At 50.1% G+C, this 21,230-nt stretch overlaps 1 protein-coding gene across 9 annotated transcripts in view; it reads right to left on the bottom strand.

Annotated features, from left to right (window-relative positions):
- The window catches only part of TRIO (trio Rho guanine nucleotide exchange factor), a 372,439-nt gene that overhangs the window by 68,465 nt on the left and 282,744 nt on the right, over positions 1–21,230 (bottom strand). For all 9 annotated transcript variants that reach the window (XM_019951041.3, XM_073802019.1, XM_073802017.1 and 6 more), the window contains exon 34: positions 10,748–10,991. In XM_019951041.3, coding sequence (XP_019806600.1) covers positions 10,748–10,991 — 244 coding nt within the window. The remainder of the gene's footprint in view (positions 1–10,747; positions 10,992–21,230) is intronic.

Here is a 21,230-nt window from a genome sequence, read left to right as displayed (position 1 = left end):
GGGCAGCCCCACTCTGTCCAGAGAGCACCAGGAAGGGGGCAGGACCCTTCTTCTAGACAGAGCTGGGTTGGGGGTCAGAGTTCAAAGGTCAACCTCTCGAACCGTCCGACTGACCCCCAGCCTCCCGCACTCTTCTCTTCCCTCCAAAATCTTTTCAGAGTGTCAGTAAAGAAAGAAAAAAGTTACACTGGGGATGGTTTTAAAAACAGCATGTTTCAAAATTCACTGTGAAATGTTCGTTGATTGGAAAGTGAAGCCTTCATAAAGTATAGAGATTATATGGAGACTTCAAAGCCTGTGACAAGCACGGACAGCACTGCCTCCGGGATGTGTTTCTCACAGGTGACGGGCGGCCTGGATTCAGAGGCAGCCTGGCTCAGGTGGAAAGCAAAACAGAAGCGCCACAAAAAGCTATTTTTAGACACACACTACGGGAAGTTACCCATTCCTTGGAAACTACGACCACTCTACATTTAGTGTCAAGCCCCTAATTTGCACCTCTTTGACTGAGTCTGCAGTCAAATGCAGACACTGGTGAAACATTATCTGCATTAATATTGCACGCTCCTGTGCAGAGCTCTGTGGGAAAACGTCCACCAAAATCGCATCTCACAGGAGTCACACGGAAACTTCTGATGTCAGTTACATGAATGATTTTAAAGAGTACCCTCACTCCAAGGGGATAGTTTCTTTTTGTTTTCCTAGGTGGGTAAGATGAAATTAGAGAGCTCAAGGGGTTCGGTACGGTGCAAACATCACGACTCTGATCAAGAATAAAAAATATGTAAAAGCAAATGTCATTAAATAGCATGTTTACTGTGATTTTTTTTCTGATGTGATTAATTTATGATGCAGGTGACTCTTCTTCAAAAGTCTGTTTTCCATGAATGCACTGACCCTTCAATCCACCAATCCCACTTGTAGAATTCCGTTGTATAGACAAGCTTGCATATGAAGGAAAAGACACATACACACAGTGATCCTCTGTGACCCTCTTTATAACAGCAGCAGACCAGAAGCGACCTGGGGTGCCCAGCCTTGTACTAGGTACTAACCTAAGCCACGTGCACAAGGGAAGCTCTCCTGTCCGTGAGAAAGGAAGAGGCATGCACCTCTCCACGTACTAAAGTCATTCCTAAAAGGTATGGCTGAGTGACAAAGCCGGGGCAAAATACGCTACCTTTTATGTAGGAAAACGGAAGGAGGAATGAATACATGCTTATCTGTGCCTAACACAGTGCCAGATGTAGAAGGTGGGAATGAATAAAAATGGTGATCTATACGTGGCCAGTGGGACTGTGGGAACCAGACTTCTCAGTTTATACCTTTTCAGTTTTATTTTTGAACCACGCAAAACATCTAAAAATAAGTTTTAAAATTTGTTATTTCTTCCCTTCTTTAGAAAAGAAGTTACGAATGTGGCGTCGCTGAAATCGTATGTAAAAGTTGTGTACCGATGTTCGTTCTTCTGGGACTAGGTACCCCAGCTTCCATCAGATTTGACCAGGGACACATGATTCTAAAGCTTTCCGGGCACGCTGCTTCAGAATCAGCCAGGATCTCTGAAGGTGTTTTCCCTTCTCCTTGCCGTGTGCAGCTCAGCTATGAGGATCTACAGTCAAATCTTTCAAAATTCGGACTGCTGATGGGAAAGTAAGCTCTAGGCACACAAAATAATCACAAAATCATCTCCCATTTCTCAGAACAGAGAAAGGAACGTAGAAGCCAAAGCCAAACACACTTTAGTTTTTCTGGCCCACACCTGCCCATGGGCGCTTAGGTGCAGTTTTATCAGGTGTCCTCAGAACCACGATCTAGTAAATACCATCAGGAAAGAAGTGCCGACTGACTCTGACTGAAACATACGCGACCATCCCCTCCAGGTACAGCATTTATTCATTTTCAAAATACGTAAGAAAACCAGCGCACTGTGCTACTGAACAACCTCTTACCAAGCACGTCATCTCCCTGTACTTCTTCACAGCTTCTGCAGGCGCTAATCAGAGTAAATTTAAAAGAGAAACCCCAGTTTGTCTAACAAATCGCAAAGTCTGGTATGCGTACGTGTCAGAAAGGAGGCAGTGAAAACCGTCGAGTCCACAGAGAGGCAGGAAGCAGACACCCCGCCCGGCCCCAAGTCACCCCGAACAAGACACGTTTCAATTCTCCCTGGGGATCACCTCTCCCCTGATTACATACCTTTCCCTGAACACTGTGTCATGACCGGCTGTGGGAAGATGGTGTTCGCATTCATTGTTTATGGCTTTGCTATATATATAATTTTTTGTGATCAGCTAATATGGATGGCGTCAATACCTGCTCATGGTTTTTTCCTGTTTTAATGAACACTTTCACGTAAAGTTGGCGCATGAAAATACCTCCAAAATGAAGCACTCAAGAGAGTCACGGCCCACTTGTGAGGCTCCGTAATTACATGCTGCATGGAAAGCGCTCCTTAATCACAGGCCTCGGGCTGATCCCCGAGCCCCAGATCCACAGGGCTCAGGGGAGAGACTAAGTCTTTGTTCTTGGTGCAACTGTCTGTTCCTCGGTTTTTCTTCCCACAGGGATTTACATAAGCAGCTGTTCAAACAGACGAAAAAGTGCTCTTTTCCAAGCTAATTAAAAAATATATATATACAGATCTTCCATTATATATATTCTTAAAGAACGTGTGGGCAGATACAGGTTCGAACGTCTATGCATTGGTGTGTCTGGGGTGGATGTGTTTTCTGATTAACGGGGACAATCTGGCACTAAGCAAATGTCTGAATACAGCAGAATCACAAAACAGTCAACTAAAAATTTTAACATTGTTAAAGCCTTTTTAACGCCTTACGTTTTCCAAAAACATACACGTCATTTAAAAAGTCATAAGCATTCATCAGTGGTAGGAGACTTAGATTCATCCTTGGGGAGGAGGGTTTCATGACTTGGGAAAGATGATATATTTGGGTTGAACAAATTTAAACCAAATTTTCCCCAATATCCTTGAAGAAATGCAAGAGGCCTGGAACCGGGAGCTCCATTTTTGGTTGCACAGATTTCTTTCGAAGGTAGAGAAGCACCTGAGCATCTGCAGAGATGCTGCTTTTCTGGGTGGCAGGGGGGCTGGGGAGAGAGCACAGGATGAGGCCTTGGCCCGTGCACAGAGGCCAGGCTTCCTCTCCCAGGATGGGGCGTCCCACTGCCAGCTGGGCTGCATGGAGCGGATGCTGTCCCAGGAACTGGGAAGGTGGTCTGGAAGGGGGTGAGGAATCTTAGTAACTGCTTGTATTCCAAACAGGGAAACCGCTTTAAAGTGCCCCTGAGCTGGGGGTCAGCCAAAACCAGATGGCGGGCACAGGCTGGGGACGCAGGTGGTGAGGCCAGGGCCTGGGATTCCTGCGGGATGACGCACCAGTGGCCATCGGAGTCCTACTTCTCCACTATCTGCAAACCTCTGCTAAGTCCTGTCACCTGGTCTCACCTGTACGGCACGGGACCGAGGGGCACAGGAGCTGAGGGGCAGGCAGTGGTGGGCGCCACCCAGCAAGCAGGCAGAGCCACGACCTCACAGGGCCCCGACGTGGCCAGGGAGGCTGAAGAGGCTAGGTGAGGAGAACAGCCCTGGAGGGGGGGCAACAGGGGCTCAGACGCACTGCAACTTGGGTGCCCTAATTTTATCCTCACCTAGTGGCCGTGCCAGTGGTTACCCTGAGAATCAGATGTGGAGTTTATAACCTCCAGGTCTGGGACCGGGACACTTCATCCATTCATTCATTCTAAGAAATTGCATGTGGTATAAATGGTATGTCCATTTTTCACAACTTTGAGCAGTGGCCCCATGGATTCATCTATGTAAGGTGTGTATCTTTAAAGTAAAAAACACAGAACAGAACTGGACAAAGCGGATTACGATGAACCGTACTCATTTATTTGCCTGTGAACACTGCTGAGGCTCCTTTCCCCCCAAGTTACAGGCCTCGATTTTTCTTTTTTGGCTGTGCTGGGTCTCAGTTGCAGCACTTGGGGTCTTTAGTTGTGTCCCACGGACTTTCCTTAGTTGCGGCATGTGGACTCTTAGTTGCAGCATGCATGCAGGATCTAGTTCCCCGACCAGGGATCGAACCCGGGCCCCGTGTTGGGAGTGCGGAGTCTTACCCACTGGACCGCCAGGGAAGTCCCGGTCCCCAGGCCTCCATTTAAAGCCCTCGTGCCCACTGTTCAGGGTCCCTTCTCTCCATGACGGCTGTGGGCGGAGGCTCTCTGCCCCTCGTCAACCCTGCTGCTTAAAGCCTGCGTTACTTGTACCTCCTCCATCACATTTGTAAGTTCAGCACTATCACTGCACCCATGGCTCCTACTAAAACGTTTTAAAGTTCTTTCAGTGAGTTCCTATGAGGTTCCTTGTGTGTCTTTAGTGGTCCCTGGAGTTCATCATCTCATGGGGCCTTTCTCAGGTTACCCTGATGTTAGCCTTTGTGTTGAAATACTTGTTAACTGCACCCTCATCCCCCCGCCAGACTCACTGTATCCATTCATATTTTCCTGTAGGATTTTTTATTTGGTGAGAAGGGACAGGAGTGTCAGGTAGGAAAAACCCCCGCTCCCCGTTGCTTTACGACCACACCAGGGGGAGAAAGAGGGGATGTGTGCACTCATCGTGTGTGTTCCTGTGCACACGAGCATGAGGGGCAACGCCTTGTGGCACATGTTAGGAAACTGGATTTTATTCTGTGACCAACAGCAAGACACTGAAGGAATTTAAGCAGGAGCACAGTATGACCGGATTTGTGTTTTAGCTGCAAGAAGAGGGGGAGAAGTGAGGCTGGGAGACTTAGTGGCAAGGAGGCAACGGTGGCGATGGAAAGGAGAATATGCTTGAAATATACCCTTTAGATAAAGGTACCAAAATGTGGTAGGCATGCTCAAAAATTAAAAACAACACTATCACGACCCAGCAATTCCACGTCTGGGTGTCCTCCCCAATGCACGGGAAGCAGAGACTGGAGGAGAGCAGCTACTGACAGCAGACCCCAGTGTCCATCGACAGGTGAATGGACAGCAAACTGGCGTCTGTCCATACCGTGGAGTAAGAGTCAACCTTAAAATGGAAGGACATTCTGACACAGGCTACAACACGGATGAACCTTGAAGACGTTATGTTAAGTGAAAGAAACCAGTCACAAAAACTTGGGAGGACAGTCTAGTGACTGAATATTGGAGAGTCAAATATTCAGGCAGAGAGAAAGATGGATAGGAAAACCCTGGCAGAGAGTTTTGAGAGACAAGGAGGCAGCCCAAGGTGGAAGCCAGAGAAAAACCTACATTTCAGGTAGTTTCTCACGAAAAATCTCACTTTCCTAGTTTTCATTTGGATTAAAGAAAACGTCCCATTTCACTGATATCACATATCACTGCATTTATGAAAGATAACTCCTGGGTCTTCTCTTTGACCTGATTTTGATAGCACCCACTTTTCCGTAGGTGATGTGGTAAACCGGAAACCACAGGGGATTATTTCCGGAACGTCGTTTTTCAGTAAGTGTGGTGTGCGGAGTCAAAGCCCCAGGGCGTAGAGGCCCAAGTGGTTAGCAAGCAACAAATTTTATTTCTCATGTTTTTGTTCCTCTGTTTTTCTAATGAAGAATTCAGAGGGAAAAAAAAATCATGTTTTTAGCTTCTTCAAAGTGAAATGCAAGTACTGACCTATATACACTATCCCAGAGAGAAAAACTTTATAAACAACTTCAAGAGAGGTTAAGGCTAAGGTTCCTAAGTGGGTATTTTCTCCTAACTATATCAACAAACTAGCAAAAACACGACCTGGCCACCTCATTAGGGGTCAGCATAAGGAAAAAGGGGAGGTTTGGAATTGGCCTTCATTCAGAAAGGCCTCATGAGAAACAGAACCTGAGAACGTCAGAGCTGGGGAGGACCTCAGGGACCACCCGTTGCCACCCACCTCAGGCCCCGGGTTGCAACGTCACCGAAGACAGAGATGGAATCAGAACTCGGGTCCTCCTGACACAAAGCACAGATCTTGCGAGTTCAACACATCACCTCTTCTAAAGGCTCCACCATAAAACGTCACTCTCACCCCCAAAATGTCTTCTCTTAAAGCTGAATTTTAGCAAAAACCAATTCAGTGGTGGCTAAAAGCGCAACTCCAACTGGGCCAGGCCAGGCAGTGGAAGACCTCAACTGACAAGTGGCACCATGACAGTCACATGGGCAGTCTTTCAGATGCAATAATCCGGGTGTGAGGACGGTGGAAGGACCTCCTCAAGACTGATGACAGATCACTGTTTTACCCTTAAAAAAAGCGAATACAGTTCAAAGGCCGCCACGACGCGCTTCAGGCATGCGTCCTGCAGGAAGCTCGGGATGCGACTCTGCCCGGTTACTGACCCGGGACAATCCTACTTTTACTGAGTATCTCCCACCCTCTCACCGCCAACTCTGGGCATTGTTGCCCATCCAGGGTCCCTGCACTGCTCCAGGGATGCTTGCTGGGTGACCCCCGAACCATGGAGCTAAGCTCTCAAACACTATCACGTATGGTAGTTCTGGCTGTGACGAAAGAGAACAGCTGACCTACTCAGTCTAGGGTAGCACCAAAAAGGGGATGTGGTGAACGGGCCTCGTTGGGAATATAAACATTTCTGATATTCCTGTTCACTTTCTGGGAGCAACACTAAAGTAAATAAACAGAGAACAGTGACAGCTGTCCACGCTGAGACAGTAGGACAGAAAAATCCCTTGGATTTTCTGAGAGACTAAAGATAATTCCGTGACCCTGTATCAGCAGCCTAGCAATGGCCACACGCGGGGGTTTGGGGGCCACTGCTTCTCAATCCGGCTGCTCGGCGGACTCACTGGGCCCCAGACCAGGAGAACCTTTGCGGTGGGAGGTGGTGTGAACCACACACACGCGCTGGAGGGGCACAGGGACTTGCAGAGGCCCCGTTCTGCTGACTGTGGCTGCTGCCTGCCTGCCTGCCTGCCGCCTGTGACTGAGAGGCTGTGAGAGGGGAGAAGGGCGGCCAGGGCAAGATGAGAGCAAGATGCCAGACACCAAGGCTGCCCGTCGACGGACGCCGCTCCACGGCTACCCTCCCGTACTGACCTTTCCCCTGAATCATGTCCACACTGGAGTCTAGCCTCAGACCCAAAAATATCTTCCTGAAGAACAAATTGTACAATTATACTTCTTGTTCGTTTAAATCAGTGATGTTCTATCCTCCCCCGACATCACCCAGGGAAACTGGGCATGATCCAAGGAGCCCGGGGCTCATAAATCCTAAGTCCTCATGCCGTCCAGCAGACGTCCAACTGCAGCCACGCCTCAGAGCGCCTGCGACCCGGGCGCTGGTCCCAGTGCGTAATGGGCCCCTCTGGGCTGACCTGAGTATTGATCCTCACAGCCACACTGCGATTCTTAAATATCACACACAACCAAACACACAGACATTTAATCTCAACAGGCATGTTTTTCACCTGGAAACTTAAGGTGCTTGGATTGGGGAGTTGTGAACAAACTGAGGCACTAAGGCTGAGAAAACTGTGGGACTAGAGATTAGCCAATGTGCTTGTTCCTCCACCTGGAAGGTCAGAGCAGCAAGAATCACAGACATTTAAGGAACCAGATCAACAGCGAGTGACCAGGGACGAGACATCACGACACCCCCCCCGCCCCCCCCCCCCCCCCGGCGCTCCGGAGCTCAGCAGCGTGTGAAAGGCCAGACGGCCCGCGCGCGCGACCCTGCGAAGGAGGCCTGGAGGGCGCGGGGTGCCCAGTTCTCTAGAGGAGGGGCCGCACTGGACCCCTCCCTGCAGTGGCCCTGCGGCCCAGCCCGGCTCTCAGACGGAAAGGGCTCCGAATGAGCCGCCGCGCCAGCAGAGGCCGGTTAAGCAGCAGCCCCGCCGGCCCAGCGCGCGGTGGTACGTGAACCGCCCGCGGTCCTCTGCACACGAGAGCCAGGAGGGGGGCTGTGGCGCCGAGCAGATGCCCTGGGGACCCCCTGCTCCCCAGGGGGCGGCGGCCTCTTTCCCGCAGTCCCTGGGGCTCGTTCTGGACCCTCGCCCCTTGCTGCCCCGACTACCCGATGAAGACTCTTCTCCTAGACGGAGCCGCGGGTCACTGCCCGATCCCCTGGACTTGACCGCGCACAGGAGGCTCTGGCAGACGCTTGTCCAAGAGCCCAAGGAGGATCCTCCCTCCCCCATCTGCCACCCAAGTCCCAACACTGCCAGGAACAGGCCACCTCAAGAGCTTCCCTGCACTACAGGAAAAACAAAAACTCGGAAAAGGAGGAAAACAGTGCCTAAGGCTCCGAGCCCCAATCTATGAACCGACTGTTAGTTCACAACAGGTTCTACTCAGCGAAGAGACACCTTCTCAGTACACAGAGGGTTTGTGAGGAGTGACGTCTCAGGTGCCGGAAAGTCACAGAACCTCAGAGAGAAGAAGCTGTGAATGGGAGTCAAGCCAGAAGACAAGCACAAACCCAACCTCTGTAGGAAGTTTTCAGGACAAAGGCAAGTGTGATAAATACACGGTTCTTTCTGCTGGGCTAGCCTGCAATTGCGAACACCAGGAAGTAGAGAACACACCACAGGAAAGGCACATGTGAAAAGAAATCTTTCAGAACCAACGTTATTTGTAGCTTAAGTTCACCGGGGCTCCTCTGCATATAATAGACGAACTTGAAAAAAACGTTGTACTTCCTTTTCAACTCAGACTCAAGGACTTAACTACATTATGCAACTCTGGGAACACCCAGGCGATGGGCCAACGGGTAGCCCAGCACCAGCCGCTATCTGAACTCAGAACTCGGCACCACAGCCGGCCAGGTCCAAGGCTGCTGGCACTCAGGGGCAGCTTCCCCGTAATTGCAAGCAGATGCTCAGCTTCGGGGCAAAATTGGGAAATTCCCTGCCTTTCTCTTTGGATCCCTGGAGACACCACAGCCTAATTCTTCCAGCTGCTTACTGAGGTGACGATACAGTCACATTTAGGCCCCGAGGGATCCGGAACACGGTCGGGCCTGTAATTCCCGAGGGGGCGAGTCACCGGCTATTTCCTGTGCAGCTTCACTTAGCTCAGCGCCATGACTAACCCCTCAGCAGCCAGAGGATGGTCTGCAGGACGCATGTAAAGAGGGCACAGGGGCTTCCCTGGTGGCGCAGTGGTTGAGACTCCGTCTGCCGATGCAGGGGACACGGGTTCGTGCCCAGGTCCGGGAGGATCCCACATGCCGCGGAGCGGCTGGGCCCGTGAGCCATGGCCGCTGAGCCTGCGCGTCCTGAGCCTGTGCTCTGCAACGGGAGAGGCCACAACTGTGAGAGGCCCGCGTACCGCAAAAAAAAAATAAAAAATAAAAATAAATAAAAAAAAGAGGGCACAGCTGACCAACGGAGGGAGCAACTGGAATGTTCCAAAATTAAAAGAACTGGAATATGCAGAGTATAGTGGAGTTCTTTCAGGAAGGGTAAACCAACCGCTGACCCCCAGATCTGGAAGAACCGGCCATCTGCCAGCATGGCAGAAAGACGAAGACTGACCTAATGCGGTTTGAAGCATATAAACTCTACCCATTCTGCATTTTTCTAGAAGCTATAGCTCAGTGTTTCTGAAAAGGTCTTAAAGGCTCAAATTAGCTCCTCAGTAAGATGAGAGATTGAACCAGCACCATCCAACAGGCACAGTGCAAGCTGCGTATGTAATTTAAATTTTTCTAGTAGCCATCATTTAAGTGGTAAAAAGAAACAGGTGAAATTAATTTTAATCATACATTTTATTTAACCCACCCTATAAAGTATGTTATAGTACCAGTTTGCAATGACTATAAAATAATTACACATTCTTTTTTCATGGTAAGTCTTGCAATCCAGTGTGTATTTCGCACCTGCAGACCAGCTCGATTCAGACAGGTCCCGTGTCAAGCCACATCAGTCCAGCAGCAACCATGTTGGACATTCGGGATAAACAGACTCTCATACTCCCGTGGGGAGCTCGTTACTGACCCATCCAGACACACGTGGAAAAGCGGCCTTGCTACAGTTGCCTGCCTCTAAAGGAGTCCCCAGTGCCAAACGCCGTTTTGTTCAAAACCCTGTTACTTCAGTTGAAAAGCATTTTTTTCAAAAGCCACCTCTCTTGTCACAGCTGCAGACCCCTGACACTGAGCCCTGCCTGACTTGGCCAGCCTCCCCACCGGGGGGTCCAGCTGCGTTCCCTCTCCAGGCAGGGAACCTGGGGAGTCTGGGATGCCCCAGGACACTTTATCAAGCTATAGAGACAAACTCTCAGAACCTGCATGCTTGCCTGTCCAGCACTGAACACTAACAAAATAAAGAATCCACAATGTGAAAACCCGATTAGGAAGATGCTGAGTCTGGTCCCACCTCCCCTACCTGTTTCCAACACCACCTGGAGGAGAACAGCGTCTTCTCTGTCTCCTCCATTTATGGATGCCACTGGCCCCAACAACAGCCCCCTTGTCCTTTGCTAACCGGCTATCTTATTACGCGGCCTTGGGAAATGAGGCGATGCTTCATTATTTCTGAGTGACAGGTGAAATCCTTATTCCATCTCAGCTCCAGACGGATTAAGAAGGCCCGGAGACACAGGGATAACGGACTGGGGCACGAGTGACCAAGAGGGATCGTACCTATTATGAGGCTGCAGGGAGCAGGGACAGAAGCACCGGTGTCATTTCCAGTAGGACCGTCATTGCCATCCACGCCCGCGAACTCCTACCTTTGTGGTTGAAGATGCCCTCCATTTCCATGCTACTTCTGGAGTGGGCGATGCACAGGGAGCCGCAGGGGACCAGGCCTTCCACCGCGGGGGACCGGTCGGTGGTCCGCACCAGACACCAGTCAGGCTTGTCATGGGGCCGCTCCAAGACTTCCACGGTCTGGCCACGGCGGATGGTCAGCTCGGTGCTGTTACAGGCCGTGAAGTCGTGGATCACCACTGTCAGCTCACAGCCGCCGGACAGCTGGGGAGGGAGGGGACAGGTCAGCGAGCCCAAGCCACCGGCCCTCAGCAGGCAAGGCTGGCGCCTGGGCCGGGAGCTCGGCTCCCATTCCACAGCTGGGTCAGAGCACCGGGCACCAGCCGAATGAGGGCTCTCCCGTTTCCCTGTCCCTTAATTTACGTCCCTTTCGAAACACTCGAACATTTACTTTTTCACATTCTAATGTATAATAATGATTTTCTGTGTGTTACACTGTCAGAATCTGATGGTTTTCCATGAGAGTGTCCAACTACTTTTGTGCCTGAGACATATGTCCCTTCTCAAAGAGTGCCACATACCGGTGACCCTTGAACAACGTCGGGGTTAGGGGCGCCAACCCCCCTGCACGGTCAAAAATCTGCGTCTAACTTTCGAATCCCCCCCAAACATAACGACTGGTAGCCTACCGTTGACCAGAAGCCTTACCAATGACATGAACCGTTGACTAACACGTATTTTGTATGTCATAAGTTTTATGCACTGTATTCTGACAATAAAGTATGTTAGAAAAAAATATTATTAAGGAAATCATGAGGAAGGGAAAATACATTTACAGCACATATATGTACTTATTGAAAAACAACGCACATATGAGTGGACCAGGGCACTGCGCCCGTTTAAAGGTCAACTGTACTCATTTTTAAACTTAGGGCAAACTAGTAAGAACTCTGCTTGTAGGCCTTTGGGGGGATTGTTGCGAAATACGGTGATAAAGTTGGAGGTCGGTTCCGGCCTGGCGAGAGCGGTGTGGCCGGGGCAGCGCCTGTGCTCCCCCGGATTGGGAGGAGAGCCGCAGAACAGGGAGCGCAGCATTCAGAAGCACGGGCGGAGCACGCCCTTCTCTCTCCAAAACCCTTCGAGAGCCCTCGCCAGCCCCCAGGATACTCCCTAGCGCAAGCTTCCCTGCCCCACACTGCTGCCCCCCACCCCAGCTCCGCCCGGGCTCCCTCCCCGCCCCAGGCCTCAACATGTCCCTCCACATGCTGCGTGGACACCGGCTGACCCCTCATGTGCCACGTGGCTTTTGGCCTGAAGGGCCTTTCCCTCCTTCCCTCCTCTCAGCTCACTCCCATTTTCTGTCCGAACTCTTCTAAGTCTTGGGCCCTTTGAAGCACACCCAGGAACTCTGTAAAGAGCACCAACTCCATGATCTCTGCCTGGAAAACAGGTGCAGGGCCTTCTCACGACCGCTTGCTGTGCATCTTCCCTTAGACCGAACGCTCCTTGGGGACAGCTCACAGGTATGCTCATTATCGCCCCTCTGGAGGAGAACCTTGTGACCAGCTCCCCGTCCTTGGCCTACCCACTCTGGCCCTCCAATCCGGGCAGCCCCAGGCTCAGGCTGCAGGCCGTAGCCTCCGTGCTGGGCACTTCCGAGCAGGCACCCAGGCCTGCTGCTTCCCCATCCCTTCAAAGCAGTGAGTCTGGGACGTGACTCATTACTCGCCCTCACATCTGTTTCTCTTCCAGCGTTGCCTTTTGGGTAACGGTATCACAGTCAACCACACTCCTCTGCACCCCTGAAACACGGTCAGTCGGATTCTAGAATGTGTTTCTGACTTCTCCCTTCGTCAGCACGCCCACACCAATCACTTCATCTGGATTTCTGCACTGGTCCCCCGAGTGCCCTGCCCCATCCAGGCTTTCCTTCCACACCACCTGCACACTGCGGCCACAGTTCCCTTCTTAAAATGCTCACACGTGCCATCCTCCTGTTCAAGAACCTTAGGCACACATTCCCTAGTATAAGACGCAACGTTCCCGTCACTGGGTCCCAGCCCGCCTCCCCGGGCAGGCTTCGTGCTTCTCCCGTGCTTCACAGCCCAGAGCGGCCATGTCCTCCTTCTGAGGTGGGTCCTGCATGCCCTGTGTCTGTGAGCCCTTCTGCTTGGAGCCCTCGCCTCCCCAGCTGCTCTCGTCTCAGCCTCCGTCAAATCCCTCTGAGAAGCTGCTCCTGTGTCTACCGTCCTTAGCACTCTGTCCTTAAACAAATTACGTCTCAAGTCTGACACGAGCCAGGCTTTTGGGGGGGGTGTGTGTGTGTGTGTGTGTGTCCTCCGCACCAGAAAGCAGGTTTATGTCACTCTTCTGCGACCTTTCCATGCCCAGTGTGTGAGGCCCCAGGTGCCAAGGGCCGGCGCACAGCTTGTAAGAGGAAGCTAGCAGCAGGCTTTGTACCCAGCAAGTGGCCACACATTTGCTGAAGTGAAAAAGGTAAGATAGGTTTGCTGTAAAAATGAGCTGTCTGAAAACCAAAACAAAACATGGGCTCTTCCTCTGTGACTTCGGGAGTGAACTCTGCCTGTGTGTTTCCTGTCCCCCCTTTGGGCATCAGCACAGAGACCACAGAAGAAGAGAAGACGGTCGCCGGGCTGAGCTGCGATGTGCAGGAGGAAGGGGCGGCCAGGCCTGCTGCCGGGAAACATCCTGTTCCAGAGAGGCCACCCAGCCCCACCCCCGGCAGAGAACTGACTCCTACCCGGGCTCGCGGCCCTGCAGCGTCCTCGGCTGCCTGCCGGCCCTCTGTCACGCTCCATGCTCTCCACTGCCCTCCTGTCTTTCCAGAGAAAGTTCAGATATTTAGAATAAGAAACACATGTCCACTTGACAACCACAGAAAGCAAAACAAAACAAAACTCTTCCAAAATAAAACAAATATCGACAAAAGGAATTGTCTTTGCTGGGCCACAAAGGACATTTTCCCCAAGTGACTAACCCCCTTCTAAATTTTACAAACTTCTCTTTGGAAAAACTATGCTGAGTCTCACACACTTCTCTGTGAACACTCGAAGATGCTCATGTTAAAAGGTCAACAGCAGAGGCCCAGCCCGGAGAAGAATTTTCCTCGTAAAACCCCACGTTATGGAAGTGGTTAATCCCTGTAACGAAAAGGAGGAATGTTTCCCATCCCAGGGAAAATGTGACCCGTGAACAAGCCCCGTGGGGAGCCCGGCCTGCACTCCCTATGGAGCCTTCCCTCGGCCCGAGCCGCCCGTCTGCTGGGCCCGCGCGTGCACGTGGTCCCCGCGTGTCACCACCCCCGGCCCTGGGAAGCTCCACTTCAGACGTGTTCCCTCATCACCGGCCTGTGCTGGTCTCCTTCTCCCACTGTAGGAACTCTTCAGACTGCTCAAAGCCACGTGGTGTGTTCTGGGGGTGGGGGAAGAGTGGGAAGGGAGAACGCGGCTGCCAAGAGGAATGAAGCTAGACTTTCTTTCTGGCGCGGAGTTTCCAGCCCCTCACAGAGTAATCAGAACTATTGGAAACATCTGTGCACTTGACAGAGCCTGAGAAATGAAAATCAAGCCTGTTCTGACAAAGAATCGCATACTGAGTCAAAATTCTTTCTCAAAGCCTTTAGAGAGTTAGTAACAAAATCTAGTACCAGAAGAATGTCTTCAAACAGTGCTAGAATTATCATTAAGAAAACCATATCTTCTTGGCTCTGCCCCTAAGAATAAACTGACTTTTCCCATAAGAATCTCCTGCACAAATCTATAAGGGGAGGATTAAATGGGCGTTTTCTAGTCCAGAGAGGAGACAACCCATGGATTTCTGCCTCAATGTTCGCATTTGAATATTTTAAACTTATTCCAAAGCTTGTCTTTAAGACCAGGCTTGTTAATTAAAAAGACTTTTTTTTTGTATAAAAGACTTAAAATAACTATTTTCGAGTATCAATGCAAGTCATTACAGCCTTTTATGTAGAACTGATCTCCTAATTAGAAAAAGGTTGGGTTATCCTTATTTATTGTCAGTGACATTTCTACCCCTAGTGACACAATTTCTTCACTATGTTGAAAGTGTTACCATTCCATTGATCTAGTTTAAAAATTCACTTTTCCTTTCCAACCATATTCTGTGAAAGTTTTCACATTATCTTTGTCACATCTCTGTATTTTATGGACTTGTATCACGGGCTCCTTACCACAAGCATTTGGTTGAGGATTGCAATTTATGAAAATCTCAATTTCCATGACTCACATTAACTCTTGTGACATTCTCATCAGAAGATATTCTTTTCCCAATCTTTCTGCTTTTCACCTTAAAAAAATTAAATGTGGTGACTAAAAAGCATGACAGTAAAATGGCCTTAACTGGAGCAAGGACCGTGGATACTATAATGAAATGCCTCCTCCAAGACCAGCCACGAAAGGGCTGCCGGGGGGAACTCCAGGGATGCTGGTGCACGGACGATTCGCAGAACCAAACCAGGGCCCCCTTGCCTGAGTTCTCGCAATGACTGAAAATGAACAAGTTGCTGTGTTTCACCCAAAAGAATGAAATACTCACCTGGTCGCAGGCACGTGAACCTTCAAAAACCGTCACACAGAACAGAACTTTCCTTTTTACATTTTCTGGAGGAACCACGGTATATTGTTTTGCTTTGCCTGAACCCAGTTAAAGACAGTAACTGAAGCAGAGCCGTGGCTGGGTGCTTCTCACCTACCGCTCGGGCTCTGGCATCCCCTCCCTGGAGCTCTGCAATGAGGCATGTCTACTTTACGAGAACATATAGCTCTCGAGAGACAACAGCAAACACCTGATGTGAATGACTGGCTCGCAGGTGACTTCTGGGGCGGGTTCCGCCAGAGGAACAGGGGCTCTTTACAACTGACACGCGGATGGTGTAGTCCTCCCTGTGAATGAATCTGCTTCGAGAAGCTAAGATCAATTGCGGGTGGGTGTCTGGCCAACTTTCTGAGAGCGCTTCAGAAGGAGAGGGGGAAGCGGTCTCCTAAAAGCCACCTTCTCCTATGGAATAGAGTGTACCAACCCACAGTCACATCCTACAGCCCAGCACGGTGCAGGCACTAGAAGGGCCTTGCGGTTTTGTGCAGGCTTCACACAGAGCAGACCAAAGAGTGGCTCCTCGCTTAAAGGGAACTAGAAAGTACAGCTCCGTGAATTACCAGCTCCGTGGTTACAAGAGAAAGGCCACCACCGGCAGTCAGAACAATTCCCCAAGGAAACGCATTACCCCAGCTTCTCCCTGGGCAACTTCGCGGAGGCCGGAGGCTTGGGCTTCTCAGTGGCCGTCCTAACCACGGGACCATCAGGCCCCTTGCTTACCCCAAACTCAAGGCCAAGTTCACAGGAGAAGCCGTCACAAAATCTGCTGCTGGGTTTCCAAGAGGACCACTGTGAATCTCTCACAGATTGGGGTGCAAAAAGAAATCTGTCAGAACCGAAAAATGGTTAAGCTGGCAAAAATGGTGTTTCTTACCACCCCTCCCCCAAGAAAAAGAAGAAAAGAACGAAACAAAAGGAAACAGAAAAAAAGAAAAGAAAAAGAAAATCTGTGAGAAAAAACGTTTTCAAAAGCAGCAGCTTACCCTACCCAACATTTTTACCCAGAAAAGAAATACTGAGTATAACATTCAGGGAGGTTAATCCTTTACTCTTTGCTGATGTGATCACACGCTGGTTCTGACATGCAAATATCCCTTGGAAGCCTTCCTTGACCGGGATACACATGAGGTGCAGTGGAAAGTTAGATGTCAAGAAGCTAAATTTAAAAGATATATTTGAAAAGGCAAACTTTAAGTGTAAAAAGCCAAGCAGATCAGAGAGAAGACAGCTCCCAGGTACCAGGCCTCCAGGCTCAGCGGCAGCTGGCCTGGACCAATGCCACACTTGCCCTCACTCTGAACATTTTAGAACGAGAGGCGCCGAGGGCTGAGCCGCGGGGCATGAACGAAAAGCTTCGTTGGCTGAAAAGCAGAAACAGGAATGGGGCTCGGGAAGCAGTCAGCTGGCCCCACCTGTACTACTTTCAATCACAGGCCCTGGAAAGCAAGACCCCTCTTGGGACAACTGAGCCCAAAGGAGCCTGTTTGCTGTGTTTCCTGGGTGAGCAGCACTTATCCAGAAAAGTTCATTTGAAAGGCCTCTTTTTTTCCCCCTGACAAGCTAAGGTATGACAGCCAGGTAACCAGCCGACTGGGTCCCTCACCCAGAGGAAGAACAACCAGGATAAACCACCAGCCTCGAGTCTGAATCAAAGATGGGCCGCCACTGTCAGCAGTGACTTTGACCAGTACTGTAAAATCTACACTGAAAAGCACTTCCCGATGCACCACTATTTTTAGAAGCACTTTTGTTAACAGTTATACCTGAAGTTGTAGTTTTGAAAACTCTGCCTTTTCTTAGAACTGAGGCTCTCTGCTCCAGCATGGGGAAAATTTTGTTTTTCTGATTGAGTAAAGTTAGCAAAGGCTGCATTCGTTCTGTGGCTTTATGAGAGCACTTCAGAAACTTGTTAAAAATTACAAAAAGCCACAGTCACTTAGAAAGACAGAGGGAACCAATGCCAGGGGCCACCCTCGCCAGGCTGCCAGCGGGGAGGGCTTTCTCTGCTTGTTCCTGTGGAACGGCACCTGTCCTGGGCTGCACAGGGCTCGATGCCCTTGCACCTGGGAAGGCACGAACCGACCTCGTGAAGAGCACGGACTCATCCTACGGCTGATGCGGTAGGATTACAGGGGAGCGGCTGGGAAAACGTTTCAAGCAAGAGTCTCCCGCTTCTTCAGAGGCTGCCCGTTCAACACGTGATCAGTATTCAGCTGCTGAGCCACCAAGACATGCAAGTTCAGGAACTGAGTCTGAGCAACTTACCCTTAGCACAGCTTCTAGCTCCTAAGGAACACAATTAGCTTCTAAATCCACTGCAGGCAGGAGTGCTCACTAAGAGGCCGATGTGCAGCAGGTCTGCAACAGCCAGTAACGAGGGAGAAGGAGGCAATTTTTGAAACGAAGACACAGTGACCGTCGACATCTAGGCAGTGCTCAGGGCGTGTAAGGCACTGTTCCAAACGCACGTTTTTAATGCTCACAGCCCTAGAGGGGGGAGTCGTACTGTCCCCTGTTACAGATGAGGAAACTGAGGCACAGAGAGGCTGCTGAGAAGCAGAGCTCAGAGGCCTGGCTGGGGAGCACCTGCTTGTTCTTAACCATCTGCTGTTGGACGCTAAATACTTTGCCTACTCGACTCCGTTACCCTCTGGGCGGAGTCGGGACCCTTAACTGACATCCCGGGATTAAAACTATGTGCTGTGCCCAGAAAGGCTTCTGAACGAAGCGACTCAACTTCATGCCCACGCGGGCAAACCTACAAGAGGCTCGGGACACCGTGGCAAGGGCAGCAGGCTGGGCAGCGCCTCGAGCCAAGGCTCCCTCCTGCTTCTGGCAACTGCAGGCAGCGGGGAGAGCGGGAGCTTAGGCGGGCGGCACACAGTGCCAGGTATGTGAGGGACGGGGCTGATGCAAGCACGAGGCACTTCCTAAGCAGGCTGAATGCAGGCTTCCTTCCTCCAAAACTTGAAGCCAGCCTCATCTTAAAACGTACTGGCATTAATGACTTTATACACTACCTCAGCGCTGCAATTTATGGAAATCCATCCAAGCTCCTATGGTGCAGACTGTCACTTCACAGAGGTTTATTGACTTTTTAAACTACATAAATTTCATATCCCCAACACAGTGCTATATATACTTCATGAAAAGTAACTGAAACCATTTATTTTTTTAAATGTGTGAATTCATATACTCACATCACAAGCTTAGGGGCAAAATTCGTGCCAAGTATCAAGTCTCAACTGAATTTCTCGTTCATTACAAATAGCACGGCTCGGCTTCAGACATAGAGAAGGCTCACACCTGGCCCCCTGCTGCCTCGGGCCGCTTTTCCACAGCCTGCCCTGTCTGGCCTTGGTTATTTTTTTCATCCTGACCTCAAGATGGTTTGTTCTATAGTAGTAGCCTATATCTGATTCACATATTTTCTATTTTCCTTATAATATAAATTTTTGTTATATGAAGCAAACCACAAACTAATAATGCACACAGAAGGAAAAAATACTAAAAATGCTTCTTTAATACGCCAAAATATTTAGTTCCTCCTCAGCTCTAGTGTGAAGTAACAGGGTCTAGACCCCGCCAGGTAATTAGATCCACATTCTGTTTCTGGCTTCCGCTCTCTATTCCGGGTGGCCCTGCGAGGGTCACCTGGCCTCCCTCATCCCCGCAGTGACCTGGAGGCGTCCCCTCCCAACATCAGGGAGACAAGCTCAGGACAAATGAGACAAGAATCTGGCAAGCATCTGATTTCTTTGGAACCCACATTATATTTTCATGAGATCGCTTTATCAGCGCAAGCACCATTAATAAGGGCAAGAATCAGTGCTACACTGACATCTGGAACAAAGAGATGGCAGCTTTTAAAACCGACGTTTGCAAAGAAGGAAAGGTGCTCGGGGGCCCTGTGGTCTGTATCTGCTAACAGTGTCCCTGGAGAGAGGGTGTCTCCAGGCCCCTCCTTACCTGACTCTTCTAAAACCCTGTGCCTCATCTGAGAGTTACTACAGCACTGGGCAGACAACTTCTCCTCAAGAGTTCTCCAAGAGGCCAAGCCGAAAACATCCCCCCACCCGGTTTCTGAAATGGAACCAAACTCCATGATAACAACTAACTCATAACAGACATCATAAACTAAGTCAAACAGGCAGAATATGGTTAAGTAATTTCCCTTGCCAGATCTATCTGCCCATGTCATCAGAGGCTATTTAAACTTGAAATATGTAGGGCGGAAAGAACCTTGGGACATATGAAAAGTTACTGCCATCAGAGATAACAGGGCTTTCTGTTTAAGCCTAGTTCAGAGTAACAGTGCATTTTACAAACTGACTCCATAAAGGATGCAATTTCTTAAATGTATTCTCCTGAATCATCTACTGACCCTGAAATGTTCTACCAGAGAAGTACATAAAAGGAGAAAAACCTCCCCAAAGCAGAGAACAGACATGTGTAGGCATATGTGTGGTCGCAAACATGGGCCTTCTTTTGTATAAGGCCTCATGGGTATGGCCCCTCCAAACTCCACACTCTGACTTATCCATATTAAGTGCCACACGCTGCTTATGTTCCTCCCAAATACAGAACACAAGAACGGAAGAAGACAACCCATTGCCATTCTACGGTCTTAGGAAGACATTTAATCCTTTCTGTGTACTTCCTATTAAGGACCTATGGACTCAATGAGGGGTATTAAATACATGCCACGTCCATTTAAGAAAGCAGTTCTGGCACGTCACTACGCGAGACGGTTAAGAGTCACGAGCACATCAGGTAGGCTGAGAGCGGCTGAGTGAGGGGCTGCTATCACAGCTTCACTCGGGAGCACAGGCAAGGCGGCACCTGCAGAAGGGGCCCTGGCGGGATTTCTGAGCTACGGATGAAGTTCGGTGCCTAAGGTATGAGATGAGGTAAACAGAAACTGGTGAGTTACCTTCACAGATAAAATATTTAAGAGGCAGTTCTTTAATAATTCTAATACCCCAGTAGATCCCCAGTGTAAAATGATTAATTTCCGCAAACCTATACTGTTGCTAGTGACGTATCCCTTCTCTCTCACTGGGTACCTAATGTGTTGTCTTTTTTTTTTTTTTTGCGGTATGCAGGTCTCTCCCATTGCAGAGCACAGGCTCCGGACGCGCAGGCTCAGCGGCCATGGCTCACGGGCCCAGCTGCTCCACAGCATGTGGGATCTTCCCGGACCGGGGCACGAACCCGTGTCCCCTGCATCGGCAGGTGGACTCTCAACCACTGCGCCACCAGGGAAGCCCAATGTGTTGTCTTAAAAGCAACAGTTCCTAGGATAATGCCTTACTTTTCTACAGGAGTTGTACAGACTCAAATCCAAGTTCACATAAGCCTATTTTGCTATAATAGATTCGAAGTAGAACGAGTTGCCTCTTCCTAACTCCAGGGCAGAGTCTCATCTGTGGGGCAAACCCCCTGTGAATCCCAGTCCGTGCCCCGCAGCTGCCAGCCCCCAGTGTCGGGGGCCAGGGAGCCCGGGGGCACTAGCACACGGTTCTCTGTGGGCCAGAGGCACAACCTGGTACCAGGCAGCTCCATCTCAGAGCCGGGGGCTGGAGAGCCAGGAGCCCCTTCCCAGATGCAGGGGGCGTTTCCAGACTCCCCCCACCACCCATTTATACATAAACCACCCAAGACGCAAAGCTACCCTTTCTTCTTGGGCCAAACACCAGAAAAATCTTAACACCCCTTCCAAAGGACAGAACTTTTTATATTTATTTTTCTCTGGCAATTTCACTCAAATAACCTGTTTTTTAAATAAATTTCTAACTCAGGTAAACCCAGACCAGATCCATGAGAGGACATCTGGTAAAACTGCGAGTCTGGGGGCTTGGTGGACCT

This window comes from Tursiops truncatus, chromosome 3 (genome assembly GCF_011762595.2).
Source record: "Tursiops truncatus isolate mTurTru1 chromosome 3, mTurTru1.mat.Y, whole genome shotgun sequence".
NCBI lineage: Eukaryota > Metazoa > Chordata > Mammalia > Artiodactyla > Delphinidae > Tursiops > Tursiops truncatus.
Note: the sequence above shows the minus strand (reverse complement) of the source record. Positions and strands in the feature narration are given on the sequence as shown.